The 21,849-nt window shown below is 37.2% G+C and overlaps 2 protein-coding genes across 3 annotated transcripts in view; one reads left to right on the top strand and one right to left on the bottom strand.

The window, feature by feature from the left end:
- The window catches only part of LOC124613103 (cold shock domain-containing protein E1), a 70,414-nt gene extending 64,609 nt beyond the window's left edge, over window positions 1-5,805 (bottom strand). The window contains exons 1-2 of the mRNA XM_047141697.1: window positions 5,757-5,805; window positions 4,485-5,351 (exon numbers count right to left, since the gene is read on the bottom strand). Coding sequence (XP_046997653.1) covers window positions 4,485-4,964 — 480 coding nt within the window. The 5' untranslated portion in view covers window positions 4,965-5,351; window positions 5,757-5,805. The remainder of the gene's footprint in view (window positions 1-4,484; window positions 5,352-5,756) is intronic.
- A 34-nt stretch (window positions 5,806-5,839) lies between these two features.
- LOC124613102 (ataxin-3-like) overlaps window positions 5,840-21,849 on the top strand; it is a 141,268-nt gene continuing 125,258 nt past the window's right edge. For both annotated transcript variants that reach the window (XM_047141695.1, XM_047141696.1), the window contains exons 1-2: window positions 5,840-5,910; window positions 6,111-6,275. In XM_047141695.1, the coding sequence (XP_046997651.1) occupies window positions 5,887-5,910; window positions 6,111-6,275 (189 nt within the window). In that variant the 5' untranslated portion in view covers window positions 5,840-5,886. The remainder of the gene's footprint in view (window positions 5,911-6,110; window positions 6,276-21,849) is intronic.

The following is a 21,849-nucleotide window of genomic DNA, read 5'->3' as shown; positions in this document are numbered from 1 at the left end:
TTGCACAATCATCACAATCTAATAGTAAATATCTTCATCACATTGCTGGTTTCACAGATAACAGTTTGTTTTGTTTTTAACAGCTTTTCTGCAACTGGACTTCAGAAAAGAAGTGTCTTGTAAGAAAAAAGTACAGGTAGAGATGGGGAAGGGCTAATGTGGGAGTGCAGTGCACCACAACGTGGTCTTAAAAAGTTCTTAAGCTCCTATATGACAGTTTTCACTTGCTTCCCAAATTTCTCAGAACAGTAAAAAATGACAATTTTCCTCGTGGCCTTGTAGGGTGCAGACTATTTTATCTATCGAGTAAAGTGCTGAAATGGGAATGTACAGTTTTGTCTGCAATACTGTCTAGAACTTTTAAAATAGTCTTTGGAGAACTAATCTTAGCATGTTTGATTATTAACAGGCTGAAGAACTCCAATTTCTTCCTTGATTGAAACTCATACTGCTTTGGTGTTCACAAAAATTATGAAATACCACACCAGGTAGGAAACAACACTGTATTATAAATTTGACTGGCTTCGTTGTGCATGCAGCTATACGCTCTGTTACCTACATCTATATACATACAAGACTGCTATTTTAGGCTAGTGCACCTATAATACATATCTTTGATCTTCAGATGTAAACAACTTGAAGACCTAAGGCCAACTGAACCAACTGATACCAGATGCCAAATCTGTCTGTGACACAATGATGGCATGTGACATTACACATGTGCAAATAGAAACAGAGCAGAAGACTGACAATTTAAAATGTATGTTACGATGACAGACTGGCCTTTGCAATAGCTCGATGTATGGACTACATTCGAAGGTGTCACTGATGAAGTGGTATTGAAAGCTTCAGTTAATCCAAGATGTGCAAATGGAACAAATAAAAATCAAATTCCCATTGGGGGGGAGGTGTTTGTAACGAGAGAGAAGGAATACTGTGTTAGAATTGGTACTCCCACTACAACCCAAAGGGGCACTTATGGCACTGATGGTTCCTGCAGTAAGGTCCTTATTCTGTGATAGCCACAGAAGATGAAAATTTGTGGCCTAGATATCTCAATGAACCTGGGTCTCCTGATGAATTTCAAAGACACAAAAAAAAGGGACAAACTACCTCTGATGCTTAATGAGATATATTAAATGACACTGTAAAACAAAGCTATTTTCACAGATATGCTGAAGCATATTTATTTACAATCAGCCAAAATTTCACAAAACCAATGAAGAATAAGAAAAGCTCTACTCTGCATAGTTAAGACCAGTTACAGGTGGGAAGACCTCATGACAAATTTCAAAGGTGACTAAAAACAGGCATCCTCAAAATAATAGAAGGGTGACTAGTGGGTGGTGTTGATTCGAAGTTGCTTTTACCAATCAATGTTGGCGGAATCTACATTAAATGGCCAACTTTTCAGATTTTATAATCAGGAAAGCAGTAGCTGATCACTTTTCAACAATACGATCTTTGAAAAGTTAGTGAAGACTGTAGTAAAACAATTAACAGCTGTAATGTTAACTGCCAACCCACTGTTTGAATTGACATCAACTCATAAAGTTTATGCAGGACTCCTTATACTATCCCTTGAAGTCATTCTGCAGGGTGGTGGAAGGGCCACTGTATGTTCACCATAAGCGACACATAAGAACAACTGCCTTCATGTACATGGAAGCAGGATGTTTGATTATAGTGCCAGTCACTCAAGTGAAATGTTGCATCATCAGCTCCATATTTGTGAATCACACCCTAATTCCTAAATACAGCAGATACCAAGTACCTATCAGTTCTCTCTGAAGCCCACTTGATGGCCTTCATGTTGGAACTACTTTGCATACTAACAACTTTTATCATTAATGACAATGACATTCTATACTTGTAACTCAAAATAGTATAAGGTTTTCTATGGTAATTTTGCCTCTGAGCAGATGTGCTACATGACTGACCATGATCAATAAGGATCACTCCAGACTCTGCTAGTGAACAGACTGCATTTGTTGAATGACCAACCAATGTAGAATGGGCACAACAGCTGTTTGCTGGCTTGTGCTAGTGAAGCTATCAAACACTAAAACACAAACATCTTATTAGCAGCATCTTAAAAGAAATTTGCCAATGTGAATTTCTTTTGGATGCTGAGTACTTTGCTGAGGTTATGCTTCCAGTAGATTTATTTGCAATGGTGTGTGTCTGTTCAGTACAAGAAAAGCCTGCTGAAATATCTAGAAGATTACAACAAGAAGTCATATATCTGCTTCTAGAGATTATCTGAACAAAAGGTTGAAATGCAATGACCTGAATGAATCAAAGTCTTCAGTCATAATACCACAAAGAGTATAACAATTCTTGGAGCACGAAAAAAAGAAGCAGCAAGCTACAAATTTATTAAAAATGTAGATGACAATTGTGGATCAATATTCACGCTTGGGCAAAAACTGAGAGGCCAAACATCTCAACATTTGGAAAAGATGGCACAGATGGAGCTCAACAAACTTCTAGAAATTGAAATGAACATCAAAGATGGAAATACAAATTTGGTAAACACGACCTCCAATGTAGTGGATTCTGGGGTCTATGACATTCCCAAATTTTTTAGTCCAAGAATGTTTATCTATAACCTTTTTCGAGTGAACTTGTGTAAAGTATCTTCCTTATGGACTAAAACACAAACTATGTTTTGAAAGGTGACTACCTAATCTTTACACACGTTACACAATCATTAAGCAACTTTCACACAGTCACAAAGAACAGGCTTTAAGCATTTCAGAGTTTTAGGGATAATCACTGAAATGTGAATGAGAGAGCTCAAACTGATATATGAATTACCAGTTGACAGATAACAAAATGCTATTGCCAGGATTATCACAGCAGAAATTGCATAACAGTAACTTGCCTAGAGATACAAATTCAAAGTTTCCCTTGCAGAAAATCAAAATCTTACAGTGACATTCTTCTATAATTTGCATACAAAACATTACCATCACTTTATATTTCTCAGAATACAGTACCAGTAAGTCTAGTATTGGACAGTGAGCACTATATTCATAATCAAGTTTGTGCTTTCTTCCTCTGCTACCTTTCATAACAAGAAACTGCTGAACATAGTGGATGCATAGCAGACTGTGTGTGCATCTGTGCACGTGTACAATGAAAGATACAGCATGTGGACATACCTTTAAGTACACAAAATTCTTCTGAAAATATATGACTTCCTACCTATTGTTTGTATACAGTGAGTGTTGAAGCAACATTTTCTACAGGTAGGAACACATCTTTACAATATAATGCACATAAAAACTCTATTTTTTAAGCTGACATATTGTCAGCTTTATTTTAAAAATAAAATTTCAATATTTTAGGTAGCCTATGGTGTAGGATCAGAGAAACTGAAAACCTGTAACTTAAGTGATTAGAATGTAAACAACAAAAATATGACAAACACTGAGAATGCCTCTAGGCCTGACCCGTAAACCTCTCTCCTATATTTCCATCCATATTACTGCTACTCAACTTCTCAACAAACAATACTACAAGAATTAATTAATTGAAGGGAATGCAACAACACTGTTGTTACAACACAGCTATCTATACCTATTAAAATGACACTGTAACTACTAGAAAGAAACCAACTTGGAAAGCTATTATTATTATTATTATTGTTGTTGTTGTTGCTGCTGCTGAAGATTAATGTCAAACTGAAGCACCAACTTCATTCTTTCCTGTCATATACGCATATAAACTATTATTGTAAAGTTTAAGCGGTGGTGGGTAGTCACATTTGTAGGTCTCCATTTTCATTTTTAACACCATCAGCATTAAGGTGCATTTACAAAGTAATTTATGATGTCAATATGAAATGGCTTGTTCCACACCATTAAGATTTATTGTGCAAATGATCTGTAGAACATAAAACTACCTAATGAAACCATTGCCTGTCACATTATGAAATGATATGGAGTCTAGGTGATCAACAGCAGTGGAAAGGAAGCCGACAGCAATAGGAGCCCAACGAAAATTAAATTTCTACACAGCTTGAAACGCTTTAAAACTTATCGTAGTTCCAAATGGTAAAGGCCTACTATAAACTGAGTCGCATTAGTATACGAGTAAATTGTGTTTTTCATAGTTCATTTCCAGTAGTTTTGCAGAACCTCCGAAACACAAATGCAGTGGCTAAAGTATGATAGAATAAAATACAGTTTTGTTACAAATATCTAATATGCTAGTTTCTTCTGAGACAAATAAATCATCTGCAATTATTCCAAGCTGTCACTTAACAAGTTGTCTTGACTGCAAAGTTATTAGTGGTAAGGATGAATTATCACAGATGGATTGGAGGCAAAATGAAGACATGGAACTGACCATCCCATTGATGATAAATTTCATGAATATAATATGGTCTGCTTTATATTTTGAATTTTTTCACCTCCTCTCCATGTGTGATATTTCATAAAAACATCTAACAAAAAAAATGAACATGAAAAACTCACCAACAATTTTTCAATAATACCAGTCTCCCTTGTGCCTTGACTTCCCAACGAGGAATCATTGTACCCACAACTGCTGGTTGTATTTGAATTGGCACTACCGTTGTTGCTGGGAGGTGAAGGCAAGCTTTCACCATTGAACACACTTGTTCCTTCACTGCTAGAAAATGCATTACCAGAATACCGTCCACTTCCACGGGTACTATTTGATGATGGGAATGAATTATAACTGGATGAATAATGATTGTTTGAACTGCCCTTGTTAAATGCACTGGTTGCAGTGTCTTTTGTTGATGACTGAGCACCCTGAAACTGATTGCTACCACTGTTACTAAAACTCGTACCATTGGACGAGTTATGAACGTCTGAACTTGTGGTAGAATTATTAGAAATTGTCATAGGTTTGAAATTTAATTCAAGTATTGCTGTTTCTGTATTCATGGCTGGCGGCTGGAATGATTTCCACTGAGGATTATTGGACATAGTCTTTACAAGTTATGCTGACCAATGCACCGTTTCTTCTGATTTCAAGTTCAGATAGGTTTATCACAGAACTACACGTAAAAATACCCGAAACGTATATGCACAAAGTAAGCTCTCACCTATTCTATCCTTAAAATGAAAATATAAAAGAAACCATCATAGGTTTAATACGTCACTAGTGCCTGAACGAATTCGAAAAAGTCTGTTCCAGCACCCTTGTAGATGCACTAACTCTAATATCACTGAGCTTTAAGAAGGTCCTAAATGAAAAATGATGTTGGAAAAATCCTCAGATGTCTTCAATGCGTGCTGGGTGCGGATTGTGTTTTTGACTTTTATTTTAAACTGATCGTTGTTTCAAGTTTCCTATTCTAATAATTACACAAGCTGCAAAGAAAAGAAAGAAAAACTGATATCAAAACTTTGTATGCATAAACACACACTTTACAACTGCATGCACACATCATAAGTTCCACACAATTTTAAAGCAAATTGTTCCGTAACAGTTCTACAATTAGTATAAATTTATTTTTGACATTATGTACATTTCATTCCCTTTACTTAAATCTGAGGCATGGAATGCCAATTAATCCATGTTTCCTTAAATTACACCATCTATATAATTTGGAACTGAAGACCGCCTTACGTTTTCTCGGTTTTTATAATTATGAGTTGAATTCATCACATTCATAGTAAATACAGAGAATAATAAACAATTTTCAAGTACACCAGTGACAGACAACTCGTTAAAGTAATAAAAATAAGCTATAAATTTAAATCTAACTATCTCACCACGACACAGCACAGCACTGACGACATGCCGCCATGTTGAATGTCAACACTCGAACTCAAAAACACAGGCAAGTATTTTACAAGACATCAATCCCATTGGGTCGTCCTTATACGTCACAGATGTAAGAACATGGAGGCGATATTTCATGAAAAGGTAAAATACAACAAAATATTCCGTGTTCGACTGTTAAACGATTTAAGTAGCGTATTTGTTCTAGCGAATATAACGCAGGTATTTGTCCAGAAATCTCTGTAGGAAAACTTTATTTTGTCGTCATTTTCGTAACAATTGTGTTGGATATTTGTACTGTTCTTAACCTTATATTTAATGAATTTAAACGTATTCTTTTGCAGCAAGAAGGATCATTATGTGCGCAGCACTGTTTGAATGCCTTGCTGCAGGGACCATATTTCACTGCCGTTGATTTAGCAACTATTGCACAGCGAATGGATTATGAAGAGCGTTTAAGAATGTCTGAATCTGGTGTCGACAGCGAAGAGTACAGAAGATTTTTGGAGGTACACATGTGTGACAGCACAAAATGTTTAAACCGACAGTAACTTATGCTAGTTTCTAGATTTAAGGAGTCCCATTGATACATGTTATATGTGACATTAAGAACCATGTTTAGTACCCATATTTCCGTTGAATATGCATAAGGTTGCAGTTAATAGCAAACGATGAAACAGAATCTACTGGAAAGTTGGAGAATAGGAAGCTACAGCTGTTGTCACTCCAGTACTACATAGGCAATTTGCTTCATAATAACTGTGCATTGGCATCCGCAAATCAGTGCAATTATAGACGCTGCAGCTACATCTACATTCTGCAAACCACCGTGAAGTGTAGTGTATGACAGAGGGTATGGTACCTCCCATTGTACCATTTATTAGGATTTCTTCATGTTCCATTCACGCGTGGAGTGCGGGAACAATGATTGACTGCCTCTGTAGTTGCAGTAATTAATCTTATCCTCATGATTGCTATGTGAGTGATATGTGGGGGGTTGAAGTATATTTCTAGAGCAGTGTACCGTTATTTGATGAAGAAACAATGTGACTGAATAAAAAGTGTCATTCACAAAACTGGTTCCAAAGAGGCAGTGGAACTTCTTCTGTTTTTGTAACTTAATTATTCTATCACTACAAGTTTGTTGGTATGAAAGTTCCAACAGAGGTATTGTCATCAAAACGGTCTAGGACATGTCAGACAAATTACAGAAATAATATAACCTGTACATATATGAAACATACACGAAATGACTATTAGACAAGGGTAGGGAAGGAAATCGGCCATGGTCTCATCACTTCAACCATCCCAGCATTCACCTTACTTGAAAGAATCGTGATAGCTCAAGTCAGGATGGCCAGATTGCTCTTGAATGTTTTTGCATAGGAACAGGTCAGCCATTGCAGTGAATTCCTAGCTCCAAACAATTCTTAACATTTGTTGATCACGTGGAAAGAAGGCTGTGCTTTGAAGTACATTGATTATCAACCACTGGTTTTACACATCCATTATAGTGTTGCAAAATGAGTACTTCTGTACTGTGTGTGTCACATCAGAAAGGTTTTTCTTGTGCTGCAAAATACATAGTGAAGTAGGTCCTCCTTTTTTAACTTTAGCAATCATCATCTAAGGTCAAAAGATAAAACATGTTTTATTCATTTTCCTTACTCTTTTTTGCTTATTTACTCAGATTTGCCAGCAGTTTTCAGTGATAGGCTCTGAGCATCTGAGCACTATGCGACTTAACTGCTGAGGTCATCAGTCGCCTAGAACTTAGAACTAATTAAACCTAACTAACCTAAGGACATCACACACATCCGTGCCCGAGGCAGGATTCGAACCTGCGACCGTAGCGGTCACGCGGTTCCAGACTGAAGCGCCTTTAACTGCACAGCCACACCGGCCGGCTTCAGTGATAGGTTCATATTTGATTGATCCTAAGACAAGTAATTCCAAAATTACAGATGTGAGCCATTCACTATTCAGTTTTCATAGTATTTTAAACTGCACATTAGAACAACATTTTACATACTATTAAATGTTTGTAAATATTGTGATTATTGTCATCAAACTGAAAATGAACAGAAACAGCTGAATAAGTAACTCTGTTATACATAGGCCTAATTTAAAAAAAAAAATTGACAGTGAAATGTTGAAGGTACCAGGGCAGTTTATCTGCTCCCTCCTCCCCCAGTTGTAGTTAAAAAACGAGGTGATCCATCCATACTTTGATCAACTGTGCTGTGCATTGTACTGCCCATTGTATCATGCATTAGCATTTCTTTTTGTTACTTGTATATTTCAAGCATAAGAAGAATGACTGCCTAAATGCTAGTTACTGTACTTATAGTCTAATTGTTTTGCAGTCTCTCTGGCAGTGGTAGCCTATGGGAGGAGTAGGGTATTCCTAGATTTGTCATGTGATACTGGTACTTCAGACTTCATAAGTAAGCTTTGGTAGGATGTTTAACATCTAAAACCATCAATTTTTCAGCATTTCTCTAAGTACAAGTTGAACTCTATTAAGCAGGAACATGTCTGTCAAACTGCAGTTTAGAATTGACTACATATGAAAGGTGTGTATATGTGTGTGTGTGTGTGTGTGTGTGTGTGTGTGTGTGTGTGTGTGTGTGTGTTGTGTGTGTTGTTTGTTAGCTCTTAGAAAGGATATTGTCCAAACACTTAGCAGCAATTACAGTGTATGTGTTCTTTCATATCTATCAATCACTCGGTGCATAAATTATGCAGTTGAGTGGTTACCTTTACTACTTCGATTATTTCTTTCCCATCCAGTACCACCATATCAAATGAGTTATCAGATAGGGTCACCAACAGACTCGGCCTATTTTCTGATATTGTTGTTGGTTATGAAAGTATGTCTGCACGATCCTAAGAAATTGCTGAATGACGTACTCGGGAGTTCCCATTTGCAGTAGGTTTTCTGAATGGCAGCATTCTACAGATGTGATTGAGTGCAAGATAATGCTCATAAATCAAAGAAAAAACCTGATATTAGATTCCAGAAGTAGTGGGAAACTGCTGGATATAACACATGGCAAGAACATGTGTAGTAATGGAAGAGAGGCGGAAGAGTTAAGAGGGGACGTTCTGGGAGGTGCATCGAACTATGAGCTCCAACTTTGTCTGCTTATAGTGTGGATAGGCACCTATCACACCCTAAAATTGTGGGTGCCAGTGTGACCTCGTTTTTGAAATATTGCTTGTTAAAGTTTGGGCAGCTCTTTATATACAGAAAAGTTTCACTGTTGTGGCAAGCGAGCAAGACTCCCGTCCTGGCAACCCTGGTTAGGGACCCGCCTATGCTACTTTTGTTTTTCAAATGTCTGTTTTAATTTATAATTAATCATGAAAATTCCACAAGGAATTGATTAAAAAGAATTACAAGCCTCTATAAATTAAACTTATACATTGAATGTCAAAAACCGGAAATTAACCATGATGTAATTTCTTGAAATATTTTATTATTGTTCAATTTTTTCCTTGTATTTTTGATTTTGTTCCGTTGAGGTAGGGAATATTAAAAAAAATACCAACGAATGAGGGATTAAAAATATGTTTCATTTAATGGAAAGTTAATTGATATTTCCTATATTTTGATGAGTACATTCTGACGGATGATACTTGTTATAAAAACAATCAAAATATTTGTACTTTCAGCACCACGAACATTGTACAAATGCACATTCATTTTCGTCGCAATCGCATCTGTATTTTCTCAAATCCACAGGAAACACCACTGCATTGATGTTATGGGATAATGTTAAAATAAAAGAAAAGCAAAATATTGAGACAAAATTTGACATTTAATGTGTAATTTTGATTTATAGAGGCTTGTAATTCTTTTTAATCAATTCCTTGTGGAATGTTCATGAGTAATTATAAATTAAAACAGGCATTTGGAAAAAAAAGAAAACAAAAGTAGCATAGGCAGGTCTCAAACCAGGGTCGCCTGGACGGGAGTCTCGCTCGCTTCCCACTCAGCTACTCGCTCACTTGTCACAACAGTGAAACGCATCTGTATATAAAGAGCTGCCCCAACTTTAACAGGCAATATTTCAAAAACGAGACCGCATTGGCACCTACAATTTTAAGGTGTGATAGATGCCTACCCACACTATAAGCAGGCGAAGTGGGAGCTCATAACTCAATTCACCTCATTAGGATTGGTGGAAAAGATTGCATAGGAAAAAGTATACACAATGCTGTTGTTGTCAGTTGTAGTGCACTATTCCAGTACTTGATGACAGTATCAAATAAGCTCTACAGGTTATCGGAAAAATTAAAGACTACACTGCATTAACACTGATGTAGCCACCTTACTGGGTACATGACTGGAGAGGGAACTGCTTATGCATAGGCAACAAGGAGGTAACAACAGGGACAAGAAATAGAATCACTGTTATAATCAAAACATAAAACTTTGATATAATACACTTCAGAAAAATGTTAACATGGGAGCAAACTATACAACATTGCTGAAAAGTATAACACTTGAACATCTGCCATGCTATATCCATCCCAAACTTACAACATGCCCCTTCTCTGAGGAGATATGTTGCACTGTGAATTGTGGTTTATTAGTCTCATAACATACATAATCAAAATCATTTAATTCAGGTGCAGGAGGCACGTCTAAAGTTCGGTAAAATTTACCATAAACATAGAGAGCTGGTGATTACATACAGCATAATAATAATAATAATAATAATAATAATTTGCAAACAACAAATAGAAACAGTAGATCACATCACAAGCGGATGTACAATACTAGCAAATACAGAATACCCCAGAAGACATGACAATGTCGCAAAAATAATACATCAACAGCTCGCCTTACAACATAAACTTATAAAACAACATGTTCCCGCATACAAGTATGCACCACAAAATGTACTAGAGAACGATGAATACAAATTATACTGGAACAGAACCATTATAACAGATAAAACAACACCACATAACAAACCTGACATCATACTCACCAATAAAAAGACGAAATTAACACAACTAATCGAAATATCCATACCCAATACAACAAATATACAAAAGAAAACAGGAGAAAAAATTGAAAAATACATCCAACTGGCTGAGGAAGTCAAAGACATGTGGCATCAGGATAAAGTTAACATCATACCAATTATACTATCAACTACAGGAGTCATACCACACAATATCCACCAGTACATCAATGCAATACAGCTACATCCAAACTTATATATACAACTACAGAAATCTGTAATTATTGACACTTTTTCTATTACCCAAAAGTTCCTAAATGCAATGTAACATATACCATGCAGTTAAAAGGAAGTCACGCTTGATCAAGGTCCGCGTCACCTTCCATTTTTAACCAGACATAACGTCTGAGACAAGAAAGAAATAATAATAATAATAATAATAATAATAATAATACAGTTTTGTTTTATACACACAAAAGGCAGATATAATAATAATAATAATAATAATAATAATTTATATAGGAGGACTCACTACACTAAATATACACACTAGGCAGAGATCAGAACCAACCAACACACAGAAGAAACCCACAAAACCAGCATGGCAACACAGGCTACAGATCAAAATAGAAAAACTGAGAAAAGACATCGGACAGCTAACACAATTTATAAGAAATGAAATCTCGGAAAAAAAACGAAAAAGGTTAGGTAAAATCTCACAACAAGAAGCGACAGAGCAATTAGACGAAAAGAAGCAGAAATTACAAGCATTAGCCAAACGACTCAGAAGATACAAAAAAAGTGAAAATAGAAGGAAACAAAACCAAACATTCAACACAAACCAAAAGAAATTTTACCAGACAATAGATAACACACACATTAAAATAAACAATCCACCATATATAACAGACATGGAACACTTCTGGAGCAACATATGGTCAAACCCGGTACAACATAACAGGCATGCACGGTGGATACAAGCAGAAACAGACACATACAAGATGATACCACAAATGCCTGAAGTGATAATTTTGCAACATGAAGTCACCCAAGCAATTAATTCTACTCACAATTGGAAAGCCCCTGGAAATGACAAAATAGCAAATTTCTGGTTAAAGAAGTTCACCTCAACACATTCACATCTAACTAAATTATTTAACAGTTACATTGCAGACCCATACACATTCCCTGATACACTTACACACGGAATAACATATCTGAAACCTAAAGATCAAGCAGACACAGCGAACCCAGCTAAATATCGCCCCATAACATGCCTACCAACAATATACAAAATATTAACTTCAGTCATTAAACAGAAATTAATGACACATACAACACAGAACAAAATTATAAATGAAGAACAAAAAGGCTGTTGCAAAGGAGCACGAAGATGTAAAGAGCAACTGATAATAGATGCAGAGGTGACATATCAAGCTAAAACTAAACAAAGGCCGCTACACTACGCATACATTGATTACCAAAAAGCTTTTGATAGTGTACCCCACTCATGGTTACTACAAATATTGGAAATATACAAAGTAGATCCTAAATTGATACAGTTCCTAAACATAGTAATGAAAAATTGGAAAACCACACTTAATATCCAAACAAATTCAAATAATATCACATAACAGCCAATACAGATTAAGCGTAGAATATACCAAGGAGACTCATTAAGTCCTTTCTGGTTCTGCCTTGCTCTGAACCCACTATCCAACATGCTAAATAATACAAATTATGGATACAATATTACTGGAACATACCCACACAAAATCACACATTTGCTATACATGGATGATCTAAAATTACTGGCAGCAACAAATCAACAACTCAACCAATTACTAAAGATAACAGAAGGATTCAGCAATGATATAAGTATGGCTTTTGGAACAGACAAATGTAAGAAAAATAGCATAGTCAAGGGAAAACATACTAAACAAGAAGATTACATATTGGATAACCACAGCGACTGCATAGAAGCGATGGAAAAAACGGATGCCTATAAATATCTAGGATACAGACAAAAAATAGGAATAGATAATACAAATATCAAAGAAGAACTAAAAGAAAAATATAGACAAACACTAACAAAAATACTGAAAACAGAATTGACAGCAAGAAACAAGACAAAAGCTATAAATACCTATGCCATACCAATATTGACCTACTCATTTGGAGTAGTGAAATGGAGTAACACAGACCTAGAAGCACTCAATACACTAACACGATCACAATGCCACAAATATAGAATACATCACATACATTCAGCAACAGAAAGATTCACATTAAGCAGAAAGGAAGGAGGAAGGGGATTTATCAACATAAAAAACCTACATTATGGACAGGTAGACAATTTAAGAAAATTCTTTCTAGAACGAGCAGAAACTAGCAAAATACATAAGGCAATCACTCATATAAATACATCGGCTACACCACTGCAATTTCATAACCACTTCTACAACCCTTTAGATCACATAACATCAACAGACATGAAGAAAGTAAATTGGAAAATGAAAACACTACATGGCAAGCACCCGTATCATCTAACACAGCCACACATCGATCAAGACGCATCCAACACATGGCTAAGAAAAGGCAATATATACAGTGAGACAGAAGGATTCATGATTGCAATACAGGATCAAACAATAAACACCAGGTATTACAGCAAGCATATTATTAAAGATCCCAATACCACAACGGATAAATGCAGACTTTGTAAACAACAAATAGAAACAGCAGATCACATCACAAGCGGATGTACAATACTAGCAAATACAGAATACCCCAGAAGACATGACAATGTCGCAAAAATAATACATCAACAGCTTGCCTTACAACATAAACTTTTAAAACAACACATTCCTACATACAAGTATACACCACAAAATGTACTGGAGAATGATGAATACAAATTATACTGGAACAGAACCATTATAACAGATAAAACAACGCCACATAACAAACCTGACATCATACTCACCAATAAAAAGAAGAAATTCACACAACTAATCGAAATATCCATACCCAATACAACAAATATACAAAAGAAAACAGGAGAAAAAATTGAAAAATACATCCAACTGGCTGAGAAAGTCAAAGACATGTGGCATCAGGATAAAGTTGACATCGTACCAATTATACTATCAACTACAAGAGTCATACCACACAATATCCACCAGTACATCAACGCAATACAGCTACATCCAAACTTGTATATACAACTACAGAAATCCGTAATTATTTATACATGTTCAATTACTCGAAAGTTCCTAAATGCAATATAACATATACCGTACAGTTAAAAGGAAGTCACGCTTGATCAAGGTCGCGTCACTTTCCATTTTTGACCAGACATAACGTCTGAGAAAAGAAAGAAATAATAATAATAATAATAATAATAATAGTATCTAAAAATCTAACACTAAATTACCCTTGCTCAAATTATCGTGTCATCCTCTAAAAATTCTTCTATCGAGTAGTAGCATTTCTCCCCCAGAACCCAATGTAGCCTTACTTTTAGGATCTCTGGCTTAGCATTAAATATATATTTGCCAATTAATTTGTTATATATTATCCCCATATACTGTGGAGCCCATTCATATAATTTCAATTTGTGTGTGGGAAGCATAAAATTATTTTTATTTCTTGTGTTGTATGTGTGGTTAAAATGATTTTCCTCAAATAATTTTTGCCTGCAGTGTAGGAAGATGATAATTTCATAAATGTATATGGAGGGTACAGGATTTGCAATTGTCGAAATAATGGGCAACAAGATTCTGTTTTCTGTGTGGTACACATGTACAGGGTTATGACAAATGATTGAAGCGATTTCACAGCTCTACAATAACTTTATTATTTGAGATATTTTCACAATGCTTTGCACACACATACAAAAACTCGAAAATTTTTTTTAGGCATTCACAAATGTTCGATATGTGCCCCTTTAGTGATTCGGCAGATATCAAGCCGATAATAAAGTTCCTCCCACACTCGGCACAGCATGTCCCCATCAATGAGTTCGAAACCATCGTTGATGCGAGCTCGCAGTTCTGGCACGTTTCTTGGTAGAGGAGGTTTAAACACTGAATCTTTCACATAACCCCACAGAAAGAAATCGCATGGGGTTAAGTCGGGAGAGCGTGGAGGCCATGGCATGAATTGCTGATCATGATCTCCACCACGACCGATCCATCGGTTTTCCAATCTCCTGTTTAAGAAATGCGGAACATCATGATGGAAGTGCGGTGGAGCACCATCCTGTTGAAGGATGTAGTCGGTGCTGTCGGTCTCCAGTTGTGGCACGAGCCAATTTTCCAGCATGTCCAGATACACGTATTCAACCGTTTCTTCGCTCACTGCAGGCCGACCAGTTGATTTCCGCTTACAGAGGCATCCAGAAACTTTAAACTGCGCATACAATTGCCAAATGGAGTTAGCAGTTGGTGGATCTTTGTTGAACTTCGTCCTGAAATGTCGTTGCACTGTTAAGACTGACTGATGTGAGTGCATTTCAAGCACGACATACGCTTTCTCGGCTCCTGTCGCCATTTTGTCTCACTGCGCTCTCGAACGCTCTGGCGGCGGAAACCTGAAGTGTGGCTTCAGTCGAACAAAACTTTGAGTTTTTCTACGTATCTATAGTGTATCGTGACTGTACGTCAATGAATGGAGCTACAGTGAATTTATGAAATCGCTTCAATCATTTGTGATAGCCCTGTATGTGATGATTTTTTTCTGAAGTTTCAGTATACAAGATACTCTACTTGAACTTCCCAGAAAATTATACCATAAGTAATGACTTATTCAAAATAACTATTGTATGCTATTTTTTGTGTACTCATGTTGGTAGAATTTCAAGTATCTGTATTGCAAACGCAAAACTGCTTAGTTTATTTTATAAGGAGTCAGTATGTGTGTTCCAGTTCAAGTTCTTGTCCACATTTAGTCCTAGGAATTTGATACTGTCAACTTCTTCCATAAGTTGATTATTGCATTGCATTTTAAGCTGTGCACATTTTGAGTGTTTGGTTTGGAAATGTTCCATACGGGTTTTTGCAAAGTCCAGTTTTCAACTGGAACCAGTTTTCTAAAGTATTGTCTGCAAACAGAACTGATAGGGGAATTGATATTTGTGGGTAAGTCATTTACCTAGATTAGGAACAAGATTGGCCCCAAAATGGAGCCTTGAGCCACACCTTGTGAAACAGTACTCCACTTCGAAAAATAATTCACCACATTTGAAGTGATAGTTACCACTGCTTTCTGTTCTGCAGGTACAGTGTAAGCCATTTGAGAGTATTGATCTTAATACCATATCCATCTTAATTTGTAGATTCACAAGGCATGGTTTACAGAGTCGAAAGCTTTAGTAAGATCACAGAAAATGCCAGCAACTTTACTCCTCTGGTCCAGTGCTTTGCATATCTTTTCAGTAAAGTTATTTACTGTATCCACCGTGTTTTTTCCTGGTTGGAATCTAAATTGATTATTTATAATAATGTTTTACAATAAAATTTTGTATCTGGTTTGCAGCTACTTTCTCAAACACTTTCTACAAGATAGGAAGAATAGATATAGGACAATAGTTTCCCATGTCATCCCTCGACCCTTTCTTGAACAGAGGTCTGACTTCAGCATACTTCAACGCATCAGGAAAGCATCCCTGTTCAAAAGATTATTTATTTTAGTTAGTGGAGGTGCTATTATGTGATACACTGCCTTAATCACTTTTGTCGGTACCCCATCCCACCCATCTGAGTTTTTATTTTTTAATGACAATATAATATTTTCCACATACTTTACTGAGACATTGGACATAAAACAGAGAAAACAACGAACAAGCAGCAAAGAAAAACAAAGCATAGATCTTACATCTGTTAATGAATTGAGATGAAATCATCGTATGGCATTGTTGGATGGGAGGTTCCATTCGGATTTGGCCACCAAGTGCAAGTCTTGTTTCACTCGGCGCCACATTGGGTGACGTGCAGATGATGATGATGATGATGATGATGATGATAATGATGATATCATAACACCTGCCGGGAATTGAACTCGGGCCCAGTGCATGGGAGGCAAGCACGTTACGACCCAGCTAAGCAAGTGGACTGTTAATGGATTAAAAGTATTCAACAATTAAATGGATGCCAAATAATTCAGTCGATGTAACATGTTGTTGTTGTGGTCTTCAGTCCAGAGACTGGTTTGATGCAGCCCTCCACTCTACTCTATCATGTGCAAGCTTTTTCATCTCTGAGTAACTAGTGCAACCTACATCCTTCTGAATCTGTTTAGTGTATTCATGCCTTGACCTCCCTCTACGATTTTTACCCTCCACGCTTCCCTACAATACTAAATTGGTGAACCCTCGAAGCCTCAGGATGTGTTCTACCAACTGATCCCTTCTTCTAGTAAAGTTGTGCCACAAATTCCTCTTCTCCCCAATTCTATTCAGTACCTCATCATTCATTATGTGATCTTCCCATCTAATCTTCAGCATTCTTCTGTAGAACCACATTTCGAAAGTTTCTGTTCTCTTCTTGTGTAAACTGTTTATCATCCACGTTTCACTTCCGTAAATGGCTACACACTACACAAATACTTAATCTAATTCCCTCAGCATCACCTGATTTAATTTGTCTACATTCCATTATACTCATTTTGCTTTTGTTGATGTTCATCTTATATCCTCCTCTGAAGACACTGTCCATTCCATTCAACTGCTCTTCCAGGTCCTTTGCTGTCTCTGGCAGAATTACAATGTCATTGGCAAACCTCAAAGTTTTTATTTCTTCTCGATGGATTTTAATTACTAACCCAAATTTTTCATTTGTTTCCTTCACTGCTTGCTCAATATACAGATTGAATAACATCGGTGATAGGCTACAACTGTGTCTCACTACCTTCTCAACCACTGCTTCCCTTTCATGCCCCTCATGTCTTATAACTGCCATCTGGTTTCTGTACAAATTGTAAATAGCGTTTCGCTCCCTGTATTTGATCCCTGCTACTTACAGAATTTGAAAGAGAGTATTCCAGTCAACATTGTCAAAAGCTTTCTCTAAGTATACAAATGCTAGAAATATATGATTGTCTTTCATTAATTTATCTTCTAAGATAAGTTGTAGGGTCAGTATTGTGTCACATGTTCCAACATTTCTACGGAATCCAAACTGATCTTCTCTGAGGTTGGCTTCTACCAGTTTTTCCATTCGTCTGTAAGGAATTTGTGTTAGTATTTTGCAGCCGTGACTTATTAAACTGATAGTTCAGTAATTTTCACATCTGTCAACACCTCCTTTCTTTGGGATCGGAATTTCTTCTTGAAGTCTGAAGGTATTTCACCTGCCTCATACATCTTGCTCACCAGATGGCAGGGTTTTGTCAGGGCTGGATCTCCCAAAGCTATCAGCTGTTCTAATGGAATGTTGTCTACTCCTGGGGCCTTGTTTAGACTTAAGTCTTTCAGTGCTCTGTCAAACTCTTCACGCAGTATCATATCTCCCATTTCGTCTTCATCTACGTCCTCTTCCATTTCCATAATATTGCCCTCAAGTACATCGCCCTTCTATAGACCCTCTATATACTCCTTCCACCTTCCTGCTTTCCCTTCTTTACTTAGAACTGATTTTCCAACTGAGCTCTTGATGTTGATACAGGTGGTTCTTTCTTCTCCAAAGGTCTCTCTAATTTTCCTGTAGGCAGTATCTATCTTACACCTAGTGATATACGCCTTTACATCCTTACATTTTTGCTGTAGCCATCCATGATTATCCATTTTGCACTTCCTGTTGATGTCATTTTTTGAGATGTTTGTATTCTTTTTCACCTGCTTCTTTTACTGAATTTTTATGTTTTCTCCTTTCATCAATTAATTTCAACATCTCTACTGTTACCCAAGGATTTCTACTAGCCCTCTGCTGCCTTCACTACTTCATCTCTCAAAGCTACCCATCCTTCTTCTTCTGTCTTTCTTTCCCCTGTTCTTGCCAATCGATCCCTAATGCTGAAACTTCCTGGCAGATTAAAACTGTGTGCCGGACCGAGACTCGAACTCAGGACCTTTGCCTTTCGCGGGCAAATGCTGTATCGACTGAGCTACCCAAGCATGACTCATGCCCTGTCCTCACAGCTCTAATTCCGCCAGTACCTCGTCTCCTACCTTCCAAACTTCACAGAAGCTCTCGTGCGAACCCGGCAGAACTAGCACTCCTGGAAGAAAGGATATTGCGGAGACATGGCTTAGCCACAGCCTGGGGGTGTTTCTAGAAGGTCCAGAGTTCGAGTCTCGGTCCGGCACACAGTTTTAACCTGCCAGGAAGTTTCATATCAGCGCACACTCCGCTGTAGAGTGAAAATTTCATTCTAGATCCCTAATGCTCTCTGAAACTCTCTATAACCTCTGGTTGTTTCAGTTTATCCCGGTCCCATCTCCTTAGATTCCCACCTTTTTGCAGTTTCTTCATTTTTAATCTATTGTTCATAACCAAAAGGTTGTGGTCAGAGTCCACATCTGCCCCTAGAAATGTCTTACAATTTAAAACCTGTTTCCTAAATCTCTGTCTTACCGTTATATAATTTATCTGAAACCGTCCAGTGTCTCCAGGCCTCTTCCACATATACAGTCTTTGCTCGTGATTCTTAAAGCAAGTGTTAGCTATGATTAAGTTATGCTCTGTTCAAAATTCTACCAGGCGGCTTCCTCTTCCATTCCTTACCCAAATTCCAGCTTCACCTACTACTTTTCCTTCTCTTCATTTTGCTACCATCGAATTCCAGTCCCCGTGACTAGTAAATTTTCGTTTCCCATTACTATCTGGATAATTTCTTTTCTCATCATACATTTCATCAATCTCTTTGTCATCTGTGGAGCTACCGTAGTTGGCATATAAACTTGTACAACTGTGGTAGGTGTGGGCTTCATGTCTATCTTTGCTACAATAATGCATTCACTACGCTGTTTGTAGTAGCTTATCCACACTCCTATTTTTTTATTCATTATTAAATCTACTCCCACATTACTCCTATTATAATTTTCTATTTATAACCCTGAATTCACCAGACCAAAAGTCTTGTTGCACAAAAATTAAAACACCATCCTGGGGAGGGGGAGAGGGAAATGGAATAAGGCCAGGTGAAAGGATAGAGGGGGGAGGGGCACAGAACTGTGATACGAATGGAAATGGGGGTGTGTTGGGGTGGGGGGCTAGAAGAAAAGATACGAGTACTCATGAAGTAACCTTATATAAACAATTCAAAAATGAAATCAAACAATGGAAAATCCAGGATGGAATGTAACAATATTAGAGAAGGAAAGTTGCTACTCACCATATAGCGGAGGTGCTGAGTCACGATAGGCACAACAAAAAGATTCACACAATTATAGCTTTCGGCCGTTAAGGCCTTTGTCAACAGTTCACACACACACACACACACACACACACACACACACACACACACACACACACGTTTCAGACAACTGAAACCAATGTGTGTGTGTGTGTGCGTGTGTGTGTGTGTGTGTGTGTGTGGTGTATTGCTGACAAAGGCTTTAATGGCCGGCAGCTATAACTGTGTGAATCTTTTTGTTGTGCCTATCGTGACTCAGCATCTCCGGTTTATGGTGAGTAGCAACTTTCCTTCTCTAATTCAAAAAATAGATACATCCAAAGGATTACTCCAGTACTTAATAACACCTGTTTCTAAGTATGAGACTCACTGGTCTCCTAAGTTAGACAATGTACAGCAACCTATATAGACAGTTCCCATATAATATCTATTTTTTTCTTTCTTTTTAACTTCATAGTTAAACTACGTAAAATAAATGTATAAAACAATCTGTGGGCAATTTTTATGCGTAACAGCATAGATGAATATGTACAGAAAGACCTACCCAGACCTCTACCTTATTAACCCGTGATGTGACCCAGTCAACAATCTAGCAGAACTGTTGAAAGTGAGAGAGTAGCAGAAAAGGGAATTTGGGGGGAGGGAGGGAGGGAGGGAAGGAAGGCAGTGGAAGACCAGAATATTGAAGGTTACAGGTGTTGGGGTGAGTGGGTGGAAAGGGCTGAGGTGGTGTACAAGATCAGCGTAATCAACCATTTGAATAAACAGTTCTGAATAAGTTAACACATCCGACAAGCAACACTTATTCCTTTTCACGTGGGTTGCTCACAATCTAACTCTTGTTCGGAGTACTCTCCCATCCAGTGAGTTGAGTATTCCAATAAACACATGTACAAAACAAGATAATGCTGCCTCATAGGAGCACAAACAAGAAAGATGGTTGTAATTAAAAAAAAAAAATTACATAGAGACCACAGGACCAACTTCCCATTCCCCTATCTGACAGTATTTTTGTGCTTCTATGCACCTGCATTAACTTGTTTTCTAAGAGTAATTATTTGAAATTTGAACTCACTGGATGGGAGAGTACTCAGAATAAGAATTTGGTAGTGAGTAATACATGTGAACAGGGATAATCATTGCTGCTTAGAGGTGTTATCTTACTCAGAATGGTTTGTTCCAGTGGTTGATTACAGTACTCTTTTGTGCCATCTCACCCCTTTCCACATGCTGACCCCTGTAACCATCTATATTCTGCTCCTCCACCCCATCCTCCACCAAAATTCTCCCTCCCCCTTTCCTCCTACCTTTCTCACTTCTGACAGTTGTTCTATATTCATATTCCATTATTCGGTTGAATTATGAATAAACCACTAACCAGTCAAGGTAGAGGCCTTTGGGTACATATTCATCCACTTCCTTACCCATAAAAATTGCCAGCAGATTGTTTTACGTGCATATTTCATAGAGTTTAATTAAAAAGTTAAAAGAAATAAATCATAAAGTAATTACTATGTGGGAATTGGCCTTTATATTGTCGTCGATTGTCTAGCTTAAGAGACCAATGAGACTGATTTTGTCTGATACAGAAAAGCCAGTGTTTACAAGAATTAGATTAATCTTGTGGATGCATCTATATTTTTAAATTGTATATGTTAGGTTGCTTCACATGTACTCATATTTCTTCTTCTCCACACCATCTTTCTGTACCTTCTCTAATTCCGTGCCTCCCTGTCCCCCACATGTGTGT

Source organism: Schistocerca americana, chromosome 4, assembly GCF_021461395.2.
Source record: "Schistocerca americana isolate TAMUIC-IGC-003095 chromosome 4, iqSchAmer2.1, whole genome shotgun sequence".
Classification (NCBI taxonomy): Eukaryota; Metazoa; Arthropoda; class Insecta; order Orthoptera; family Acrididae; genus Schistocerca; species Schistocerca americana.
The sequence above is the reverse complement of the archived record's forward strand: the minus strand, read 5'-3'. Positions and strand labels throughout refer to the sequence as shown.